Source organism: Myotis daubentonii, chromosome 14 (genome assembly GCF_963259705.1).
Source record: "Myotis daubentonii chromosome 14, mMyoDau2.1, whole genome shotgun sequence".
Lineage (NCBI taxonomy): Eukaryota > Metazoa > Chordata > Mammalia > Chiroptera > Vespertilionidae > Myotis > Myotis daubentonii.
This window is the reverse complement of record NC_081853.1, coordinates 31,764,357-31,787,969: the sequence shown is the minus strand read 5'-3', so window position 1 is coordinate 31,787,969 and position 23,613 is coordinate 31,764,357. Positions and strand designations below refer to the sequence as shown.

At 44.6% G+C, this 23,613-nt stretch overlaps 1 protein-coding gene across 1 annotated transcript in view; it reads left to right on the top strand.

Moving 5' to 3' along the window:
- EPHB1 (EPH receptor B1) overlaps positions 1 to 23,613 on the top strand; it is a 409,178-nt gene that overhangs the window by 347,962 nt on the left and 37,603 nt on the right. The window contains exons 11-12 of the mRNA XM_059663875.1: positions 9,192 to 9,439; positions 17,274 to 17,489. Coding sequence (XP_059519858.1) covers positions 9,192 to 9,439; positions 17,274 to 17,489 — 464 coding nt within the window. The remainder of the gene's footprint in view (positions 1 to 9,191; positions 9,440 to 17,273; positions 17,490 to 23,613) is intronic.

Genomic DNA, 23,613 nt, shown 5'->3' with positions numbered 1-23,613 from the left:
CTGCCAGGTTGCTGTTGACACCTTCAGCCAGACACTCTTCTCTTTGAGATTAAGAAATCCCAGAGCTAATCCCTGTGGATAGTAATCCACTCTGCATGATTGGTGCCATTTTAACAGTAGACACTCTAGGTTGGAACCAATCTTTCTCCATTCTCCAGTTCTTTTTCTCCTTTGTCTTCACTCTGGATTCTCCCACACCCTGCCTCACTGAGATTGACTTCACCTTGTGCTAAAAGAGCTGGTATGAAGGCCAGGTTAAAAGATTTTTTTTTGTAAGGCAAGATTTACACAGTGTGATTGGCAATATTTCTCTTAACCACCTGCCAGATTTTAGTGCAGGGGCAAAAACTGGGTTGCAATGTGGTACCGAAACATGAAAAGAAGAATCATAAGTCATTTGTCCTTCCTTCGCTTGTTTCTTCATCAGCCTCTTTCTGAACACCTCTTGCATGCTGGATGCAGAATTCCAGAGGCGAACAAACTGCTCTCCCCCTCATAGGTCTGACAGTCTCAGTGGCAAACAGACCAATAATAACGTGCTCAGTATTTTATGTTATTTCCAACACAGGTGTGTACAAAGTGTTGGACCAACCTAGCAATGTTCAGCCTTATTCAAGGAGTGGGTGGGGGGGGATCAGGAAGATTTCACAAAGGAAATAATCTTTGGCCTGAGCTTTCACACAAGTAGAAAAAGTAAGTTTTTGTGAAACTCATGAGATAATGAGACAGGAGAGGAAAAGTTAAGATATCAAGAAGAAAATGCACATGATTTTCCAGCAGTGGTGTGCTGGAGCGAGCTTCATTACCTCGCAAGAGCCAATTTTGTGCTGTCTTCTTTGAGAGATAGATGTCTGCTTGAGGGTGGTCAGCAGCGACCAGGCAGAGGTCTTTGTCCCAGCCTGCTGGGAATCTTACAAATCTTTCCAGCCCCATGTTCAGTGATATCATGTTCATCGCATGACATCGGTCATGGTAGGTGTATTTACACCATGGGAATTGGCAAATGCTACAAATCAGGGGTATTTGTTTCTTTGTTTTATGGAGAGATGATAGCTTAACACTTATTAGCACACTTCTGGACTGTGCAAGGTTATTTCAAAGAACTTGCAAAGGACTCATCCTGTGTCTGTGGAATTGGAGCCAGAGGAAAGGGTCATGTTTGTTGCAGGAGAGATTAAGTTTGGAGTGCAAGATCCTTATTCATTAATCATTGACTCTGTGCCTGCAACTGTAGTGGATTCCAGAAAATACACTGAATGCCTAGTAATGCTGTCCTGCAGGGGTTATTGTCTAACATAGACACACAGAGGATAGGTGATTGAGAGCTAAGACGAGGGGCTCAGAGAAACATAGGTGGAGGTGGGAGGAGAGGCTTGGTGGCAGGGAAGGAGCCAGGGAAGAGGGACCTGGGAGGCTTTGGATGGGCTGAAACTCTGTGTAGCACATCCTGAAAACAAGGAGGGAAGAAGGATTTGCTGAGGATAAGTATTGAGCATTGAGGTTAGAGAATCAGGCTGAGGCCTAGAGACCCAGAGACTGCGGTATGGATTTTATTCTATAGAAAATGGTGAACTCCTAGAGGTTTCTGAGCAGGGTGAGTGACAGGACTAAGGTGGGGAGATAAAATTGATATATGCTGTGTTTGGAGTGGACTAACAAGGGGTGATGGGAAAGGGTCAGTACAACCTTGGAGGCATGGAGACCAGTTAAGGGGCTTTGCCTGGAGAGGGTTTAAGATAGCAAATGCTGGGATCCAGGGTGGTAAGGAAGGCTGCACATAAATAACTAAACTGGTCTAAACCAGAATGTATCCAATCATGTTGAATGGAGTGACTCTTGGGCTCAGTGACTGGAGTTGATCGGAAACATGGCATGAAGAAATGCGATGGCCAGAAATAAGGGGCATCAGATTAAACATCTTGAAAGGAGGGGAAGGCTGCCTGGCCCCCAGGGTATGGGAAGTGGTAGTTGTGCAAGCAAGTGAAGACCAATAGAGTAAAATCTAGAAATTATGAGGTTGAAGAACTATATCAACTGCCAAAGAGTCTTCTAAAGTGTGGAAGGTATTAAATACAGGAATAAAATAGTAATTATGAGCCAGGTGTGATACCATTCAAGAAAACTGAATTATAATGACTCATTGTCGTTATGTAATTATTTGTTCAATACCCATCTTTCATCACCAGGCTCAATGTTCTGTGGGGACAAGGAGACATGAGTGGTTTCATTAGTCTCATGCCTAGCCTAGTGTGCTCAGTTAAGTCTTTGTTATATAAGTTGAATGAAAGTAGACCCTCAGGGAAAAATCATTACAGGGATAAGAGCTGGGTAGAGTTTGGGAGACTGGGGAGAGATTTGAGAGAGGTGGAGTGAGCTCATGGGTGTTCTGAAAGTGTCCCAGTGGAATGAAGGAAGGGCAGCCTTTCCTCTTATCCCTGAAGATAATGGAAAAAATTGATGTTTCTATCCAAAGGCCATCTGGTGCCTTTGGAGAATATCAGCTCTTTGTAACCATGAATCTGACTAATAAGGAGTCATTTAGCAGGTGAATTCCAATGTACTGCTTAATTCTGGCCATTTTGCTCAGTAGATTCACCCAGCACATAAACCAGGGCTGCCATGTATGATTGGGCCCTACTGCATGGATGGCAATCCTGCAGGGTGTAAACTATATAACTATATGCAGCTGCCCTGAGTGTGACTGTCAAGTGCATGGAAATGTAGGTAGAGGTGTCACCAGGAGGTGTCATCCAAGGGAAGACATGCCAATTGTATTTTAATTAATAAACACATCCTCCTCTGACTGCAGCAGCTGCAGATTCAGCATTTCCACAGATGGCTTATTGTGAGGGAGAAGGAGGCTTGTGGTGAGAGGGTTGGGTGAAGAGATTTGGGGAAAGGGAATTTGTACAGATGAGAATGGGGCCAGCAAGGCCTGTCACCTCTCTCTTTGAAGAAGAGGATGGATTTATTGGGGATGATTTGATAGAAAGGCCACCTGCCAGCCTTACTTTCCTGGGCTCATTCCGAGTAAAGGTGGGCAACATGAGTGTAGCCTTCTTTTGGGTAAGAGTCACAGAAGGCAGTTTTAGAAGAGGAAAGCAAATAGATGTCTTCAGTAATTATAATATGCTTGGCATGTACTGAGTACTCATCATGTGCATGACACTGGTCTATAAACTTTATAAACATTATTTTATTTAACCTTCATAATAGCCGTGTGTGTGTGTGTGTGTGTGTGTGTGTGTGTGTGTGTGTGTTGAAAATAATGAGGGAATTAACATTTAGGGGATAACTTGCTTAAGGTCCGGCTGTTAGTTGAATTAATGGTAGAGTAAGAATTGAAACCCAAATAGGGATGATCTGGGTCTGGTGAACATAACCTTCATACCACCTACCACTTTGGTTATTGTTCTGGAAAACAGCAACTAAGTATACCAAGACATTGCTGCTGATGGTAAATTCTACCCAGCAGTTTGGAATGCCAAAGCCTGTTTGCTGAGAATGAGTATCTGATCCTGGAATTTACTGTGCCCATGTTGTATGCTGCAAAGATTATCCCATGTTTCCTGGGGACAGCATGTTCTTCCTGGAATACCTTGGTCCCATCATCGGCCCACCTCTCCTAATAGGATCAATTTTGTGCCTTAAGAAGGACAACAATGAAACCCAGTATGTTTAGCATTTTTAATTATCTGTCCTTGCTTATGTTAGGAAAATAAGTGGTCTATAGGTATGCAGTTGTCTAACAACCACAAAAAGCTACCAGAAAAGAGAACACTAGTTTGCTCTCACCATCTCAGTATTAGCTATTATGAACACAATGGCTGTTCCATCTCATTCAACTCCAGAAGCCTGGTAATGGGTACCTGGGGGACTCGGCCGTGAAGGAGGAATAGGGTTGTAATCAATTAGTAATGCCTGCCCTGAGCACAGGGTCAGGAGGTAGCGGAAAGCCTGCCATGGTTTTACTATCCCTGGTTCAGCAATAACCTACTTATCTTGCACAGGCTCATGTAATAAAACTTGCTGGAAATTCAAACCTAGTTTAAATTTATTCTTTAAAAGTCACTTTTCTGGTGGAATTTTGAATTAGTAACTAGAAGCTCTGCTTTCCCCCTTTCCTTCCCCCTAAGGCAGTTTGTGACTTCAAAATGCTGCTAAAAAAAAAAAAAAGAAGTGCAGTTGTGTGTAGATTCGCGCTACACACAGCCAACAGCTACTGCTTGAAATACCTGCTGGCAGGTTGGATGTTTCATTTTCAAAAATTGAAAATCCTTTCCTTCTGATTTTATATTTAATAACTGAGGTATTTAATGCGGCTGAACCTCTTCTTCCTCTTTTCCTCATTTTGTCAAGGAAAGTAGGAAAGGGGAACTGGCAAGCAGCTGAAACTTGTAGGGAATAATTTCACCGTCTGTCTGGGAGGACAATCACAGGCACTGGCTAAATGACTCTCAGCTGACAGCCTCCAGGGTAATTGTTCTCAAATTTGAGCCAGGCATCAGATCACCCGGGGGCATGTTAAACCCAAGTCACAGGGCCTCACCTACTGAGCTTCTGATCCAGTAGGTCTAGGTGGGGTTCAAGAATCTGCATTGTCTAATAAGGTCCCAGGCGATGCTGCTGCTGCTGGGCAGGAACCACACTTTAAGAGCCCCTGCTGAGAGCCACTGGCCACCAGACTGGCCTGAAGCTAGAGCTGAGTCCTGGCCCTGGGGAGGTTTTGCTGTAGGAGAGGCTCCAAGGTCTGCTGCAAAGACATGTGCCAATCAAAGTCCAGCCAGTCCAATTACTGCAATTACTGTCAGTAAAGGCTCTGCGTGGAAAGAGTCAACCACGATCACTACCCAATCATTCCTTATAAGCATCTATTTTAAATATAATGGTCATGCTTGATTTGTTGAAAATATTTTTTTTAAGGATGATGAATTATTTAAAAAATGAAAAGCGTATGGCCACGATTCGGAAGCTCTTTATAACTCAGATCGTGGCAAATCAAAAAGCACCACAGACCTCAAGTTCCGGCCCTCCTTATAGGGAAGGTGTCCAAAAAGCAAAAAATAGTTTCAGAATAGTATATGGTCAAAGATCATAGGTGACAGCAGTTTGTTGGATTGTCAGCCACACAAGGCCTTGGTTTTCTGTTCGTTACTAATAACAACAATATGCCCATTGACTCCCACTCCTTATGAGACTATGGAGATGCTAGCGCCAGAGCCCCCAGACTTCAGCACCCTAGGCTTCTATGCCCAGACAGGGCAGCTAGACTTTCCCACTCCCCTGGCAAAAAGCCCTGCTGTGTCTCCGATAAACCTCCTCCAATTTCCATTAGGCTGCAGAAACCTACATTTCCTTCCGTTTCTCTTCCACCTCCATCCCCACTCCCTCCCCACATGTGTCTCCAACAGTCTGTAGTTTACAAAGCATGTTCTCACACACTCCACACCCTGTTAGGAAGGGCTGCCAGTCCATCATTTCTTTTTATTGTGTAGAGCTGAGCAAGCTAAGGCTGGGGGGGTGATGAGCCCAAAGTTGGGTATAGGGCTTGGCAGAGACTTCTTCCTCTTCTCCCAGCCAGAGCTTCCCCCAACCGGGCTGGGGACTGGGGCGGGGGGCACTTCATTACAGGGTGGAGCATAGCCTCTGAGTGAGGCAAATGGATTAAGTGACTTCTTTGCAGTTGATGCTTTGAAAACCTCTGGGCTTGGAGAACATGAAGTTATTTCTTTGCCAGACAGGAAAGGAGCTATTTTTACAGAATCGCCATTCTTTAAGCCACTGCTTTCCAGTGATTGCAGAGCACATTTCTGAGAGCAATAATGACCACCACCATTGTGACCAACCTCAGAGTCCATCTCTCCCTATCCAAGGAGACAGCTTTTTTTTTTAAGTCTTTATTTTTTTCAGAGCAGTTTTAGGTTCACAGCAAAATTAATGGGAAGAAACAGAGATTTCCCATATGCTCCTTGTCCCTACACACTCGCGGCCTCTCCCATTATCAACATCCGTCACTGATGAACTTACATGAGCACATTATTTTCACCCCAAGTCCGTAGTTTACATTAGGGGTCACTCTTGGTGTTGTTCATTCTATGGGTTTGGACAAATGTATAAGGACTTGTACCCACCATTGTAGAATCATACAGAATAGTTTCACTGCCCCCAAAAGCCTCTCAGGAGAGCATGTTTTTATTTTACCATTTTTAAAACTATATGATGAGACACCCACACAGGATGTAATTTAAAGCTGAAGTATTAGAAGCACTTAAAGATACATCAGCCACAAACACTAAACAATGGGATAACATTTTCCAATTAGGAAAGTCATGTGATCCACACCATTCCATGCAGCTAGAACTTTCCAAAGCCACACACTCGTTGGTTTCTTCCTTCTTCCCTTCCTTCTCCCCATTCATATCTATAATGCCCGTCCTCTGCATCGGCCTTTTGCAGTGAGAGGCAGCCCGCATGCAAGCACTGCTTTCAAAGGAACTCAAAAGATGTAGAAATAAATTCCAGGTATGCCAGAGCCTTTGGCAGTTTACTAACTAATCTATTTGAAAGATCCTTGGCTGGTTCTCAACCTTGGCTGCACTTTAGAACCACCTGGGCAGCCAGGCCTGGCTTTAGGGGCCCGTGGCCAGTGCAGTCATGCCGGGTCCCGTGCTCAGAAGGGCTTGAAGGTAGTTTAGTGCTCTGCTGTCACAGTCTCAAAGTCTCTAATTTTTGAACAAGGACTCTTGCATTTTCATTTTACATCAGGCCTCACAAATTATGTAGTTAATCCTGTGGGAAGCTTTTCAATACACCCATGCCCAGGCTGCACCCAGACCAACTAATCAGAATCACAGGAGGTGGGATCCAGTCTCCCAACCAACTTTGGGAACCACAGGTGTAGAACGGAAGTCCTCACCTCGGGTATTCATCTGTGTGTTGTGGGGAGCATCAGACTCAACTGGAGCACTTTTCCAAACTTCGCACACTGATGTATAAAAGTTGATAAATTGCTTCCTAAATATTCTGGTGCCACCTGGCTAGCCAGGCAGGGACATCTGACCATGAGATAGTTCCACTGTGTTTGCTGCTCCCAGGATACTGAATTGCTGTGACAGTAACTGCATATAAACTGTTCAACGTGAACTGTTGGGGCACGGTGGTCCCTGGATTATAATTTCCAATCTACGCAACTCTGTTCCCTGTGGCATTGTTAACTGAGCATCCTATTGAGAGGCAAAAGAGGGGCGCAGACAACTCTTGCTCTGACTCACAGCTCTGAGGTTCAGGGCCCGTTTTCTTTGTGCCTCAGTTTCCTTATTAGTAAAATGGACATAATAATGTTCAACTCATGAAGGTGTTGTGAGGATTAATGAAATAAGACAGGCAAAGAGCCTAGCACAGTGTCTGGCACATAGTAGGTAGTCAATAAATATTGGTGTACTATCTCTTCTAAGAAGAAATATGAGCATGCCTTTCCCCTCAACTCTCTATTGCTACAGCAAATAGTCTTGTATAAAAATGTAAATACTGGCACTTCTATTTCTTTCGGATAGAGCAGGGATAGAGCCTCCAGCGGTTTAGAACCCAAGACTGGACAAAGCAAAAGCCAAAACTAATAATAAATGATACCCCACCTTTTATCGATATGCCTACCACCCACCAGGCACTACAGTGGGGTGCATAATGAACATGAATGGGACCTCAAGCAGTTCACCAAAGCAACATGTGATTGAATGCCCAGACCAATGTTACACACGATATATATCTTAGTATTGCAAGGTCCATGTTGAAATCTTCCTAATGGTGCATAAGCCAATCTCTAATCTAGCTTTAGATTCTCACAAGTTCCATTGACGCTGGAGCAATTTTGCATGAAAAACCCTTTCATGCAGCTTCCTTCCAATCTTCTTTGTAGCAGAAAACAAAAGGAACTCCTAACTGACTCACAGTGGAGTCAGTTAACTGGCTTTTCTAATGTGGCCAGTAATTTATCTGATTGCTCACAGTGTGGTCCATCATTTTCTTCCAGAAGCTGAAAGTAAAAAGTGATGGTTTTCCCAGCAGAGAGCCACGTGTCTGCTGTCAGGCCTCTGACACACATTTCAGGGATGCACTTACCAGTAGATATTAAACTGCTTCACGGGAAAGAACTAGAAGTTACAAAACCAAGTTAAGACATAAAATAACTTTTGAAAGTACATTTAACAGGATTCAACTGAATTTTTTTAAGCAGCCAGGAAATGGTGCCACCAGACTGCTTTCAAATTTTACTGCAGACATGCTCCAACGCTGTGGCACCCGCAGAGGTCGGCAGCTCCTGTTTGCGTAGAAATACCATGTGCCGTTCAGTGGCCAGGAGGGCAGGTAGCTGCCAGCCTCCAGCTGCAGCACCTTCAGGATCAGCCCCAGCTCTCCTGCAGAGACCAGCTCTTCCCGGCAGCTCCAGCCCATGACTGAGCCTGGGGGGGATGCCAGGGCCTAGAACTTTCTGGACCAGCCAGTCTTTGGTCTGGGATTGGATGAGACTCTCGGGGCCTGTGTTGCAGTCTGGGGCTCTCCTTGTCCATAACTGCCTCCTTTTTTTTTTTTACTTCATCTTATTGGTCTGCAGGGTGATCTGGGACTCCGGCCAATCCTGCTCCCTCCCCTCTTATCCTGTACAGTGTCTGCTAACTTCCCCTCCTAACTTCTCAGGGTCTGAGTTCTGGGGGACCCCACAGACACAAATGCTTTCAGGTCAACGGAGGAATGTAAATGCTATTCATCTCATTCAGAGGACTGAAAACCTGAGCATGTGCCCTAGCCCCTGGACATTCTCGTGCCAGGCTCTGTAAAAATGAATTATGCCTCCGCCAAAGTGAAACTGACCCTTCCATTTCAATTATTCAGCGGGGACACAAATGAAAAACCAAATGTGGGGAAAAATAAACACATATATTCTGAAATTCCACTTTAGTTACCTGCACTATTTCTAAGATCCTAGGTAAGGTTCATATTTTGGTATTCCTTCTTGTTTGTCAAGAACTGATTAGAGGCAGTCAGGGCATCATAGTTTCAGTGAGAAAACACTATCTCCATTGCCACCCCTTTAACCACAATTCCACTTCTAGTACCAGTGTTCTAGATAAGCTGCCTCCCCTTGTGGTTCCACACACAGAAGGAAGCAGGTAACAATTGTATTCTTGTTGCAGGGGAGTTTGGAGAGGTGTACAAGGGGCGTTTGAAACTTCCGGGCAAGAGGGAAATCTATGTGGCCATCAAGACACTGAAGGCTGGGTACTCGGAGAAGCAGCGTCGGGACTTTCTTAGCGAGGCGAGCATCATGGGCCAGTTCGACCATCCCAACATCATTCGCCTGGAGGGCGTGGTCACCAAGAGTCGGCCGGTCATGATCATCACAGAGTTCATGGAGAATGGCGCCTTGGATTCCTTCCTCAGGGTAAGAGAAGCTCAGGGGCATGGGTGATGCCAGCACTGGTGGCCACGGGAGAACGATGGCTGGGAGAAGTGTTCACATGAGGAGAGCCTGTCATTCAGGAATCACCCGAGGAAATGTGAGTGGATGTTGGAAGTGTTCATGAGGTTAACAGATTTGTTACTAAAAGAAAAGAACACAGAGCCTGTGGACCCCTCAGTAGGAGGATGACAGGTTTTAGGGCCTTGGTAAATGCTTGGTGGATGAATGAGAATTAATAGATGGGGACAGAGAATGGCCATTGGCATCTGTACGAATCTTAGAGATTGAAGAGACGTTCAGCTGCTCATAGCCCTGCATGATTCATGCAGATGCCAGTGGCCCTCTCTGCCTTTTTCCCAGCACAGCTGCTCTTCCCCCCCAGCCAGCTCTCATCATTTGCAGTTCAGAGATAAAACAGGTTGCCCTTTTCTGGTGTCTGGGCCACCTGCCCTCTGAGGAGGCACTTCTGGGCAAGAAAGGGGAATATTGGTTCACCAGCATCCATAGTCTTTTCTGGGGTTGATGAAGAATGTGATTCCCACCCAAACTGCAGCACAGGTGGGCGTACCTGAAGGCTTATGGCTCGGGATCTGTAAAAGATCCTTGTCAGTGTGCCCAAATGGAGCCACATTGGAACCATTTTCATCTCTATGGGGCATCGCTCAGAGAAGGGGTGGGTGAGGATGGCCATGACGCTGATGTCTGGGGAGTGAAAGCTGACTAAGCAAAGGCCAAGGAGCAAGGCATCCTTAGATGAAAGCTCAGCATGGGATTGCAATGGAGGCCTGAGAACAAAGGGTCCAGGGTAGGGGCGAGGGGAGCAGCACCAAAGAATGGGTCAGGGTCTTCTGAGCAAGATCTTCTGGGTGATACCAAGTAGCAGACTATGCCCATCACCAAGATGTCACACAGTAGAAGTAGCTTCAGATCAAAGAACCATTTGTAGTCAGTCATTGAAACATTCGTGGCGTGACTGCTCTGGTCACTCTGTGTGCTGGGTGCTGGGCCTATGGAGAGGAAAGAGACATTGCTCTAATACTGTGTAACAAATCAGGCCAAGACTTTAGTGGCTTAGCACAATGATTTGCGTTGCTCATGAAAATGCAACTGGGCCAGATCATCTCTAGTCCATGTGGTGTCAGATGGGGCAGCTCAAGGGCTGAGGCCTGGAGTTATCCAAAGGCTTGTCACTCATGTGTCTTGTGGTTGATACTTGGTGTCAGGTGGCATCTCTCCATGTGACCGGCTTGGACTTCCTCACAGCAAGCTGAGTCCCAAAAATAGCATCCCGAGAGGAGGAGGCAGTATCTGTTTTGTAACACAGCATCATTTCAACCATAGCAATTCACCCACCGATGCAAGGGGAGGAAACAGGCCCTACGTTTTGATCAAGAACAGCAATTTAGTATACATAAGGGGTTGGGGGACCTGTTATGTCCACCTTAGAGACTACAGTATGCCACCAAAGTCCCTGCCCCTGAGGACCTTAGTGTCCAAAACTTCCAGCAGGGATCTGTCTCCATGCATGGAATACAGAGGTATCATAAGCAAAGAACTGAAATCTTGCCGGGAAGCCAGAGAAGGCTCCAGAAAGAATTTATCTGTAATTGGAGAATGAGGCATTTGCAGACAGGTGGGGGAGCAGGCAGGTAGGGTGAAACAATGGAACAGTGTGTTTGAAGGCCAAAGTCAGCATTGCCTCTTTGGTAATCTGTCAGCAGCTGTGTTGTGGCTCCAAAACTCAGGAGTAGAGCCTGGGAACTGCAGCATGAAAGAAAGGGTAGCTAGGGGACTTGTCTAGAAGCTGTGCATGCACAGTATTGAAACTAACTTTGCAGGGCGAGCATACACGTTTTGTCTCATATGAGTCATTAAGCAGTAGGCTATTTCTTTTTATGGGATGGGGGGACAACAGATGTAGATTGTGAGCCCCATGGACTCTGCCTGGCACAGCCTCCTGGAGGGTATGGGTTATACCTTGTATTTTGCCACCCCAGTACCTAGCATAGTGAGCGCCTGGTAAATACTAGTGGAATGAAAAACACGAATAACTATTTCTGGGACAAAAAATATTCCAGAGTGACAGGAGAAATGTAGTTATTATTCTGAGTGAGCCTGGTCTCTTGTCTTTGTAGCCAAACCTCTCCTATAAGAGCAGGGTATGGACCATGATTCCCCGGGGGCATTCACTCATGATCAGAGCTCTCATGAAAACAGTCCAATAAAAGTGAGTAGAAGGCAATGTTAGAAGAAAAAGTGTTTTCTGGAACCAGCCTCCATGCCCTTTCAGGAGTCATTTATTTCCTACATGTCACCCGACCGTACTTCACAGAGAGTCTCAACATGATCTGGGACTGTGATCAGACTCTCTCTCCCTGGGCCGCGCAGGGCGAGGGAGATTCATTCTCAGGAGACTGCGGGAAATCAGAGCCCCACAGCGTTGCTCTGCACAGGCTGTTTCCATTTGCATCCCAGGACATGGGCACATATTGGACACCAGCATTTTTCATGATGATGAGGCCCAGGCAGTGGGAGAAAAGCTAGGGGCAAGAGAGGAGCCCAGGAAAACCAAAGAGGAAGGACGGCAAGGAAGGGGCGGCCGGAGCAGGCAGAGCCAGGAGGAGAGGGGAAATGAAGCGTTTCTGACTCCTCGCACGGCATGGAGGCAGGTAATCTATAAATCTAATTTCAGCCTTACCACGGACCCTGGAGCATAGCAACATTAATTGATGTATCTGCTGCTTGATACAATCTAAAAGTAGGTCATCAGTTAAGTTCTGTAGGGTCCATCTTCTGGGAAGTAGAATAATTTTAGGATTGCCATTCAGAGAAGATAGGGAAAGGATGAGTCCTCAATGTGTGCAGCTGTCTCCTCCCTCCTCCAACTGGTCTGTTCACGCTGGACATGGCCCCTTTGGGCAGTGGCTGCAGCTCCTGCCCTGGGTCAGCATCCGAGAGGCTCTGCCTTGGGGATCCAGTGAGCACAGTTCACTCACCGCTCTTCTCCCCTTTGGGGACTTAGAATCCCTCACATTCTGGAGGGATTGGAAACACCATTATTCTTTTAACACACATTCAGTAAGTTCATTATTTTCCATTTTTCCCAAAGTCTGTGTCATGGGTATTATGTAGCATGCAAATCTACAATTAAATATTTCCTTCTTGGCATTCAGATTCAGGGGCTTTAATCTGGAGGCTCTTCCATAAATTTAGGAACAACCCCTGAACCTCATCAATGTCCCATGCTTGAGCCAACAAGGTTGCCGTGCTCTGTGAGGCTTTCGTGCCTAAACGTTGGCCTGGTGGTTGCTGCTGGTTCATTCACAGATGGTCATAACTGAAAGACTCATGGAAGTCACTGAGCAGTGACAAATGGAGACATTTCTCATCAGGGAAGCTCATTCATGAGCTGAAACTAGACAACAGCAACCCAGATGTCAGGAAGAGAACACCAGATTGGAAGTCCTGAAGCTGAAGTTCTGCTTTGGGCTCTGCCATGAGTCACCCTGTGGCCTTGAACAAATCTGTTAACTCAATTTCCCAATCTATAAACTAAAGGCATTGAGTAGGATGATCTTGAAAGGTCTCTTTCAGTTAAAAAAAAATCTATGATTCATTCTCTTCAAACAAATCAAATAAGGGTTTCATTTCCTGAAGTGGATTTGTCAATGGAAGTTGAAATACCTAAATCCTTCCTGTCTAATAAAAGGGCCAGCAAGTGGCTTCAGTGAATTTTCAGAAAAGCAATTTCAGCAGAAAGCACTTTATGAAGGGAAGAAAATTTAAATCACTTCACTGAGGCTGTATTTCTTCTATGTGCTGTGTTTTTGCCATGTGCTCAGCATGGCAGATCTTTTCCTGAAGTCACAAAGAAACCTTTTTTAATCTTCTTTATCTTTATTGTTCATATTCCTACAAGTTCTTTCTGGGGAGTTATACCAATGAAATGAATACCAAACAGTTGAACATGTCAGAAAATCTTAATATGCTTACATCTTTAAGTTTCACCAAGATTATGAACTCAACAGGCATGATCCAGTCTTATCATGATATGTGTTTACCCTGCAGACCCTAAAGAAAATGCAGTGGCCTTCACAAAAGTCAATATATTCCCATGGAAAAGGCACTGGACAGGAGTTAAAAGAGCCAGATAAGTGTAGCATAATGAGTGTAGTGTAGAAATGACTCTTCTTTCTATTTCTATAGCCATAGCAGACATTAATCAATCGTGGCTTCCTTCCCTGTGAAGCTTATACACAGTCTTCTTCTTCAACCAGCTTTTGAGACAGCCATTACCAATTGATTGGAGATGGAATGTCAGTAGTGATGTAATTGCTGTTCTGGCCTTAGAATCTTGTTATAAGCCAAAACCACACAGAGTGATTGAAGGTTGGTGACTTAAACTTTCTAGACTTAATTTATCTTCTCTATTAAAAAATATACTATTGCCTGCCTTTCACAGAACCAGTTTTAAGGATGAGAGCATATCTGTGAAGTATGACTTGCCATTCAAAAGTCAAGAAATGGAAGAAATCAATGTTTGTTGATTAATTGATCCAAACTTTAGACCCACGTCATTAGTTTCTGATCATATGCTACTACAGTTGCTTGGAAGGGCTGTTACAGATGCCAACCTGTTGAGTTCAGAATGCTTTGTGAACTAGGTTCTCCAAAGGTAATGATCTTAGGATGTCACCCCCACACAACCAGAACTCACACCACAGTTCTGGCTCCAGGTGTCCTTAGTCTCTCTCATCATGCATCCCAGGTACATGAGAGAGCTGATTTGTGAGACACTGATGGCCCTGCTGATAATACCAGCAACCAATGCTGCTGTCTTAGTATTCACTAGGCACTGAGCTAAGCCCTTTTACATGTGCCATCTCATTTAACCTCGTAAAAACCCTACGAAGAATGGACACTATGGACACTGTGTTCTTATTTTACACTGTGTGGAAATAACTGCTCTGGAAGTTAAATAACTTGACCAAGAGCATGCAGCCTTTGGGCAGCAGACCCTGGATCCAACCTGGGTGGCTACAATGCCTGGACTTTTAGCTACTTTTTAGCCTTTGCTGTCCCCAGAAACTCTAAGAATGACTGATGTAAATTTTAAAACAAATCAGATTAATAAAACAGGCCAATGAAGACTTAAATGGCTTAACGTAGAAACATAGACATGTTACTGCACATGCTTTCAATATTACCGTTCTCAAAGTTGTTTACAATCTCCACCAGGGCCGGCCTCAACATTTATATACAAGTTGGCTTCTTTAGGGAGACATTCGTTTTCAAAGGCATTGTTGTCTACATTCATGAAGAGGAAGTAACAACCCAAATTGAAAACATATGACCCTGTGACTTCAGGCTGAGTGAGAATACAGTTTCTAATATACAGAAGTTGCACGAGAGCTTTCTGGGAAGGTAGATCCCCAGAGACCTACTTAGAGAAAGGGAACGGTGCTAGCCTGGCTAACTTCCTGAGGAGGTGTTGACTGAAGTTCATTAGTAAGGAGAATTTGCATCCCTCACTGCACTTCCAGCTCTCATAGATGGGCACCATGTGCTGAGAAATAGTTTCCAAAAGGCAGCTCTGCATTTGCTTTTGGAGTTTGTTAGAAGAAAATATTACGGAGGAAGCATTCTGGGGAGGTGATTAAGGTTTGAGTTAGAAACAGCCTGGAATTTGGGGGATGCTAATTCCAATGTGTGTGTGTGGGGGGGTCCTCCTCTGGAAGGGATCTCAGAAAAGAGTGGATAGAGTATCAGTTTGTTCCAATCCTTCAACTAATCAGGGGGTATAACCCTGGTAAACACCATCTTTCATGAGGAATAGTCTTCAACAATTCATGACGGCTCTGTTAGACTTTTTGATTGTTGGAGTTTTCTCCAATAAACATGGTAGTTTTATAAGAGACCTTTTATTTTCCCATACTTATTTTTGCATAGAAAATGCTTTTGCAGGAGCCCATGCATGAATGATGTGTCCTACACATATTTAAGTAAGGTAATGCACGTGAGTGCCTGTGTACCATCTCACATACAGACAGTATCCAATAATGGAAGCTCCTCGCACTGTTTATGCTTCCTGCATTTCGCATGAGGACACTGGGCAGAGGGAGTGACTGGCTTGCCTAGGGCTGATGTTCAGGTAACTAGACTGGACCCTAGATGTCTGCCTCTTCCCACCTCGCCTCCAATCCAAACATTTCAATGCCTGGGCCATCCTCTACTTACAGAACACAAGTCATAGCCCTTTGGGGAGCAGTTATGGCTGGACAAGATGGGGAAATGTGTTCTTAGCAATGTGGCCCAGTGTTCACTCATTTAACCAGTGTGTGCAGAGTCAAGACACAGGGGCTTTGGGGAGGCAGGGGGATGGCATTCACTGAAGACCCTGTCATTTAACCATTAAAAATGGCATCCACCCAAGAAACTGAGCCCACTGATGGTTGGGGAGAGGGCAGCACTGCAGATTGGCATGAGGAGGAGCAGCAACAGCTCCCATTCTCTGGTAGGGTCCACATGCCAGACACATGTGTGCACTTCTGCACCACCGATCCCTGGGAGGTCGGTATGGTTATCCCAGTGTCAGCGCTGATTGTACCCAAGGAAGATGCCTTAACATTTAATTCTGGAAACAGGGATATATGTGCCAGTCATTCATTCAGCACAAATTTACTGAGCTTTTTCCACCTACATTAAAGCTCTTGGGCCGAAACCGGTTTGGCTCAGTGGATAGAACGTCGGCCTGCGGACTGAAAGGTCCCGGGTTCGATTCCGGTCAGGGGCATGTACTTGGGTTGCGGGCATATCCCCAGTAGGAGATGTGCGGGAGGCAGCTGATCAATGTTTCTCTCTCATCGATGTTTCTAACTCTCTATCTCTCTCCCTTCCTCTCTGTAAAAAATCAATAAAATATATTTAAAAAAAAAAAAAAAGCTCTTGGCACTAGGAATACAGTGGTGACCACAAGAGGGAGGGTTCTTAGGCTCAAATTGCTTAGAGTCAAGTATCAGAGAGAGAGAAGCATGCACACACAAACTAAAAGTTTTATATGTGCCAAGAATAAAAATAAGAGCATACACCGAAAGATACTGTAAGAACATGCTAAATATATTTGAGGAAGGGGACTGGTTACAGAGACATCCTCTCTGGGGAAACCTGAAAGGCAGGTAGGTGTGGATAGTGAGGGAAAAGCAGGGGGACTGGTATATGTAAGGCCTCTAAGGCAGGAAGAGCCTGGCATGGAAAAAGACTGGAAGGTCAGCAGTCACTGTGGCTTTAGCACAGGCATGAGGGCTACACTGGCATAAGGTGAGGCACTAGCTGATCCCATGGGGTCTTGTGGGCCACGCTAAGGAGTTTGGAGCTTTACCTTAATGCAATGGGAGGCTATTAGAGAGCTTTAAGCCAGAGAGTGACATGCCCTGATTTATGTCTTACAAAGATGGCTCTAGCTATGGTGTGGAGAATGGATGTGTGTGTGTGGGGGGGGGGGGGGAGGGAGGAGGGGCAGGTGCACAGTGGCCGTTAGAGGTGATGGATGACAATGACTTGGTTAGAGTGGTGGCAGTGGAGATGGAGAGGAATGGATAGGTTTGAGGTGTAATTTGGAGATGAAATTGACAGGGCTTGGCAAGGAGAAGAGAACAGAGTGTTCAAGGAGAGGGATGAGGATGGAAGTGGGGAAGGAGAGGCAGTGAGCGGTCAGCCAGAGCTGAGAGGCTGACAAGCAGCAGGGCGGTGGCACCTTGGCTTTTGTTTAACCACTGAAGCTCATCTTGATCCCGATGCCCCTTGTGTCTTATTACAGCAAAATGATGGACAGTTCACAGTGATCCAGCTGGTGGGGATGCTCAGGGGCATCGCTGCTGGCATGAAGTACCTGGCTGAGATGAACTACGTGCACCGGGACCTGGCTGCTAGGAACATTCTGGTCAACAGTAACCTGGTCTGCAAGGTGTCCGACTTTGGCCTTTCCCGCTACCTCCAGGATGACACCTCAGACCCCACCTACACTAGCTCCTTGGTAAGTCCTTCTTGGTATTCTCGGGTAAAAGCATGGCATGAATAAAAGGTGGCTACACCTGTCTGAGGACCCATGGTAGGGCCATACTCTGAAGGACTGGGACCTGAACTCATCTCTCCACTGGGGAAGCCAGGTGTTGGGGGAACCATCCATCTGGGAGGAGTGATAGCAGCTGGCTGTCCAGGCAAGCATTTGTGCATAGGCTGTGAGGAAGGGTCGGTATCTACTCTGTAGCCATGGTGTTCCTTGGCCAATGGGAAGAGGGCATTTTGGAACAGATGATTTGGGGGAATCCAAACAGTTTGACAGTAGCATCAGAGATGTCTGTCCTTAGGGAACAGGCTCCAATGGGGTTGGCACTGTGTCACCAGGTAGACTCTGGGTACCCTTCTCTTCTCCCTTTCCATTGCTTCCAGATAGCTCTAAGTACCATCTACATGATCAGTACTCCTAAATGTTTGTCCTGCTCTGCCTCCCCCTCCACATCCCAGGCAGTTCTAATCATCTATGTCCACTGCCTAGTCCACACACTTTATCATAGAACTTTCGCAGGTCTCAATAAAGCCCTTGATTTTCTCTCCAGTTTCCCTTCCCCACTCTCTCCATCTCAGTAGTTGCAGCACTCAACTAATGACTGAAACCAAGGACTCAGCCTTGATTTTTTCTGTATGCCTCACCATGCATGCCCAATCCCTCAGCAACTCCGATAGGTTCTTGTAAAATCTCTTCCTTCTTTTCACCTCTCGGCCCCCACCCTATCCCAGAGTACCATTCTCTTTCACCTAGCCTGGCACAGCAGCTTCCAACTAGTCCCCCTGGTCTCCTCTTATCTTCTATGTCCATTGTCAGTGGCATCCACAGTGACTGATCTATCTACCGATCTAGCTATGTTCTTTAAACGTGCAAAGTATTCATCATTATAAAAATGAAAACATTACAGAGAAAGAAGAGGAAAAGGATAACTAAGAATCTACATTCCCCTGAAGCCGGGGTCAGTAACTAAAAGGCCAGGAAGTAAATAGTTTAAGTTTTGCTGGCCAAGAGGCAAAATGAGGATATTATGTAGAAAATTATGTAACCATTTAAAATGTCACCCTTTACAAAGGTATAAACTCCATTCTTAGCTGATGGGCCCCAGAGAGCCAGGTGACCAGCCAGGTTTGGCACTCGGGGCATCATGTGTTAACCAACCCCTGTCCTGATGCACCTATTTCAACAATTAGATGTCTCTTTTCACAGTTTTCTGTTTGTCAAAAATTTGAAAATTTTGATATTATAAAGGTGGAATCATTCTATGCCTATTGTTCTGTGTCTCGTGTGCCTCTCGGGCATTCTTACTGCCAAGTTGCTGTTCTGAAAGTTGTAAACATTCACGCTCCACCAGGAGTGTTTGGTGCCGTTCTTCCAGCCTCTCCACCAGCACTGGAGGTGATCAACCTTTAAAACTGTGCCAACCCAAAGATGGAAAATGATACCTCATTTTGTTTGCATTTGCATTTGCATTTGACTTAGAGATATTCACACAGCTATGGGGACTTCTGTTTCCTCTTCTGTTAATTATCTCTACCTATCTCTACCTATTTTTCTATCGGGTTATTTGTTGGTTTTTTAGAAATTTATAGGAAGTCCTTTTCTAGTAGGGATGGTAACCCTTTGTCTGCATATATGATACAATCAGCGCCCCCCCCCCCCCCCCACACACACACGAATACGTTGTTTGTGTGATACTGTTTATGATACCCTTTGGCTTCCCAAACCGGTCAATACTCATGTAGTAAAATATACTTATTTTTTCCCTCTATGTTTTTCTTGGATTTCCTGCTTTGTTTTAAAAGTTCTCTTTGCTCCAACGTTATAAAATGTTTTTTTTTCAGTTTCCTGTACTATTTTATTGGGGTTTTTGTTCTATATTTAAATATTTACTATTCCTGGAACTTATTTATTTTTCCTGAGGTTTTATTTTGAAAAATTTCAAGTATGCAGAAAACTTGATAGAATTTTACAGAGGACAGCCATGTACCCACCAGCCAGATTCGTAATTACCAGTTGAGATAAGAACCACTGTGTTCTGTGAGAGTGAGAATAAAACCATAAATAGCAAAATAGTCTGACTTTATCTAGTGGCATTAAGGAAAGTTTCCAGAGGCAAAGATGGTGCTCCTGCAGAGATTTGAAAAACAAGTTACCTAAGTGAATGGGGCCACTTAGATCATTAAGAGACATTAGCAGCATATACAAAGGACCCGTGGCAAGAAGGAAGATGGACTTTTAGAGAGAAAACTCTGTTACTTGGTATTTGGAGAAAGAGAGGGAAAGTGACCAAGGAGGTCAACAGCAGTTACATCATGCAGGGCCTCCTGGATCCTTGTGATGAAATTTACAGCCTTAGAGCAATGGGAAGCCATTCAAAGGCTGTGTGTGTGTGTGTGTGTGTGTGTGTGTGCTCACACACACACACACACAACCCAAAGGTGATGGATTTTCATTTTAGAAAAATAACTTGGCCTTTCTCTTGTCTTTCCCTTCCAAGCTCTTCTTCTCCCTTCTTTAAAAACAAAACCATATACTTTCTTGGCTTTCTTCCTTTTTTCTTTCACCAACAAGAGATTTAGCAGGCCCAATCGAAGTAGAAATCTGAGCAAGGGAGGCAAGTGCTAGCAGGGATCGAGACCTGTGTGTGAGGGCGCCGGCAGCTTAGCAAATTAGAAAATTAGCTCTATACAGGGTCATTGATAAACATTTTGGAGATAATGTACAAATATGGAAAGCATGAAAGCTGGAATGAACTGTGTGGTGCTGAACTGGAATTGGAAGTAGTGGTATGAACTTGTGATTTTCAACATATAAAATGATAGAGAAATAAATGTAGGATGTGACTGCCTCAAAGCAATGACACCTGGGTAGTGAAGAGTACACCTGGCATTCAGGTTTTGGATTCTGTACACTATTTTACACTAAAAGCAACCAAGACTCATTAGAGAAATGGCCCCTTCTAGGGACTGGCAGAGAAAGAATTAGATAAGCTGGCACATCTTTTTGTTCCAGAGAGTAAGAAAGTGCTCAAATAATGATGGGGACATAGCAAAAGAACAATACCCAGCTTGAAGGGCCTCTCAATGTCCAAATATGGGATAATTTGAGTCTCAAAATAGATGATGTTACTAGCAATTTATAACCCATTGAGTACGATAGGAGCTGTGGAGTCCATACTGATATGAATATACATGAATAAACAAATGAAAAGAAGAGGAAGCTTTTCCCAATACTGAAAATGATATTATTAGAAAATCACTATTGGTGACCATCAGATTCAGAAATATCATGCATACTAAAACTTAGGATAAAAGTTGAGAGGCAAATAGGATTTTACATAGCCTCAAAGTATTTCCCCCCAAAAAAATATGTATTACAAAGGGAGAAAGTAACTTTACAGAGAAGTTTGGCAACACCATCTGAATCAAGTTATTGAAGTTCACATCAGCAATAACAGGACAGCAGACATTGAGTGGCACCTGATAGGATGCGATGAAAAGAAAATATAACATACTCTGTTTAAAAAGTTATAACCTTGGTCTCATCTTGAAGAAATATCAGATTAAATAAAATTGAGGTATATTCTATTAAACATCTGGCTTATGACCTTTAAAAATTCTAAGGTCATGAAGGTCAAGGAGACTGAGCATCTATTGCATATTGAAAGGTATTAGGGAAGTATGATAACGCATAACCAACCAGGTATGAAGAGCATTTCTGGGACAACTGTTGAGGGTTGGAATGGGGTAGCTGGGTGAAGAGTGTATAGACATTCTTTGTCGTATTCTGGCAACTTTTCTAGAGATTTAAAATTGTTATATATATATATATATATATATATATATATATATATATATATATATATATATATATATATATATATATATATATATATTCTTATATGTAAACATGTATCCTGGCTGCATTGTGGATGATGGGTGGGAAAGGCAACAGTAGAAGCAATAAGAGGTCAGGAGGCAATGGGGCAGTGGGGAAAAAATGAAGCTCAGAGGGATCGGGGGAGTAACATAAAAAGGAGTTGATAGTAAATGATGCTTGGAGGTGAAGGCGACAGAGGTCCAAGGATCATATCCTGTATCCGACCTGTGCCTCTACATGGATAAGGGTGCCTTAGATCTGGAAACTGCTTGGAGGAATAGAAGGGTTGGGAGTAGACTGTAGGTTTAGTTTTTAACAGTGTTTCTCAAATTTTGGTGAGTATCAGACTTGTCTGGAAAGCTAATAAGAAGCACATACCAGCCGTGGGCAAACTATGGCCCACGGGCCGGATCTGGCCCGTTTGAAATGAATAAAACTTAAAAAAAAAAAGACTGTACCCTTTTATGTAATGATGTTTACTTTGAATTTATATTAGTTCACAGAAACACTCCATCCATGCTTTTGTTCCAGCCCTCCGGTCCAGTTTAAGAACCCATTGTAGCCCTCGAGTCAAAAAGTTTGCCCACGCCTGATAGACGCATTGAAGTAGAGTACGGTCTGGGCCCTGGAATTGTTACTACAATTTCCCAGGCAATTTTGATACCTACGAATTTTTGAAAGACATTTGTTTAGAGCATTTTGATTATTTTTTAATCCTCACCTGACGATATTTTTTCTATTGAGCTTTAGAGAGATTAGAGAGAGAGTGGAAGGGAGGGAGAGAGAGAGAGAGAGGAAAATATTAAAGTTTCCTAGTCTTTCCTAGTAGGCCTTGGACTTCATCTCTCATTCTGTTTTCATTCTCTGCCATCCTTTTGCCCACATCTCTTTTTCTCTGTTTTAAATTGCGATTTCTAGCTCCAGAAGCATTTCCTTCCCATCAGGCTCCTGGGACAATGAACAGAAAAAATTCCTTCCTTTGTGCTTTCTTGTGATTGGAATAAACCCACTAAGCCAGGGAGGCAGTCTGAACTGCTCGGAATATTCCCGTTCTTTAAGAGGACAGATAAATGAGCTGGGCTGGGCTCTAACATCGGTACAACTTTCTTTTTGGCAGGTACATTTCTGCATACTGTTATGGGTGTTCAAGTCAGCCTTCCCGTGTATCTTAGTTTGCTCAGGCAGCTATAACAAAACACCACAGACTGGGCGGCTTAAACAACAGACAGTTACTTCTCACAGTTATGGAGACTGGGAAGTCCAAGATCAGGGTGCTGGCAGATTTAGTTTCTGGTGAGAACCTTCTGACTGGCTTGCAGATGGCCGCTTTCTCACCGCGTCCTCACAAGGCAGAGAGAGGAAGAGAGCTCAGGTCTCTCTCCATGATGGGGATTTCACCCTCATGACCTCATCCAAACCTAATTATGTACTAAAGGTCCCATCTCCAGATCCTGTTACAGTGGGGCTTAGGGATTCGGCATCTACATTTTGGGAAGACAAGAGCATTCAGTCCATAACGCCATGCTGGAACCACCACAGACCAGTTCTCCATGTTTGACTCCATGGGTCACATCTGCTTTTCACTGGTCCTGTCTCCTGTTATCAAAAGGAAAAAACAGGCACTTACATGCCAGGAAAGGCACCATATCTTTGATTAACTCTACATTTGGGGCTCATATACACATTCACCCTTTACCCAGTCACACTGGTGGGTGGAGCCCCAACTGTATCCCATAAATCTTCTCCGATGGCAGCTTTCTGCTGGTTAAGTCATAGCTCCGCTCCAGCATGGTTTGCCTTCTCTCCTGAGCAGTAGGAAGAGGCCCCATCCAGTCCCTCTGTGAGCGAAATCTTCCCTCCTTAGTATTCCGCCAGTTCCTTCTGCTACAGTAGTGCCAGCTTCCCTGTCCTTCAGAACCACAGGCTGTCTGAGAAGTCTCCAGCCTCTCTCCATGCTTTCCCCCAGCCCTGCCCCCGCAGGCCTCCCTGTTTCATCAGGAACTTCACTCCATCTTCAAGGTGCCTCTGATCTCCCTCAGCCCCTTCCCCTTTGCTCCTCTCCCTGCTCCTTCCTCTCCTCACCTGCACCTGGCTCCTCCCTGCCTGTGTTTCTGCAGCTTCTGAAGCTCACTTCCTTCCAGGCCCAGTTCCTCCTGCTTTTCGTTTTCTGTCTCGTGATGTCTGCTGACATTGCCTGCCCTGCTCCGTCCCC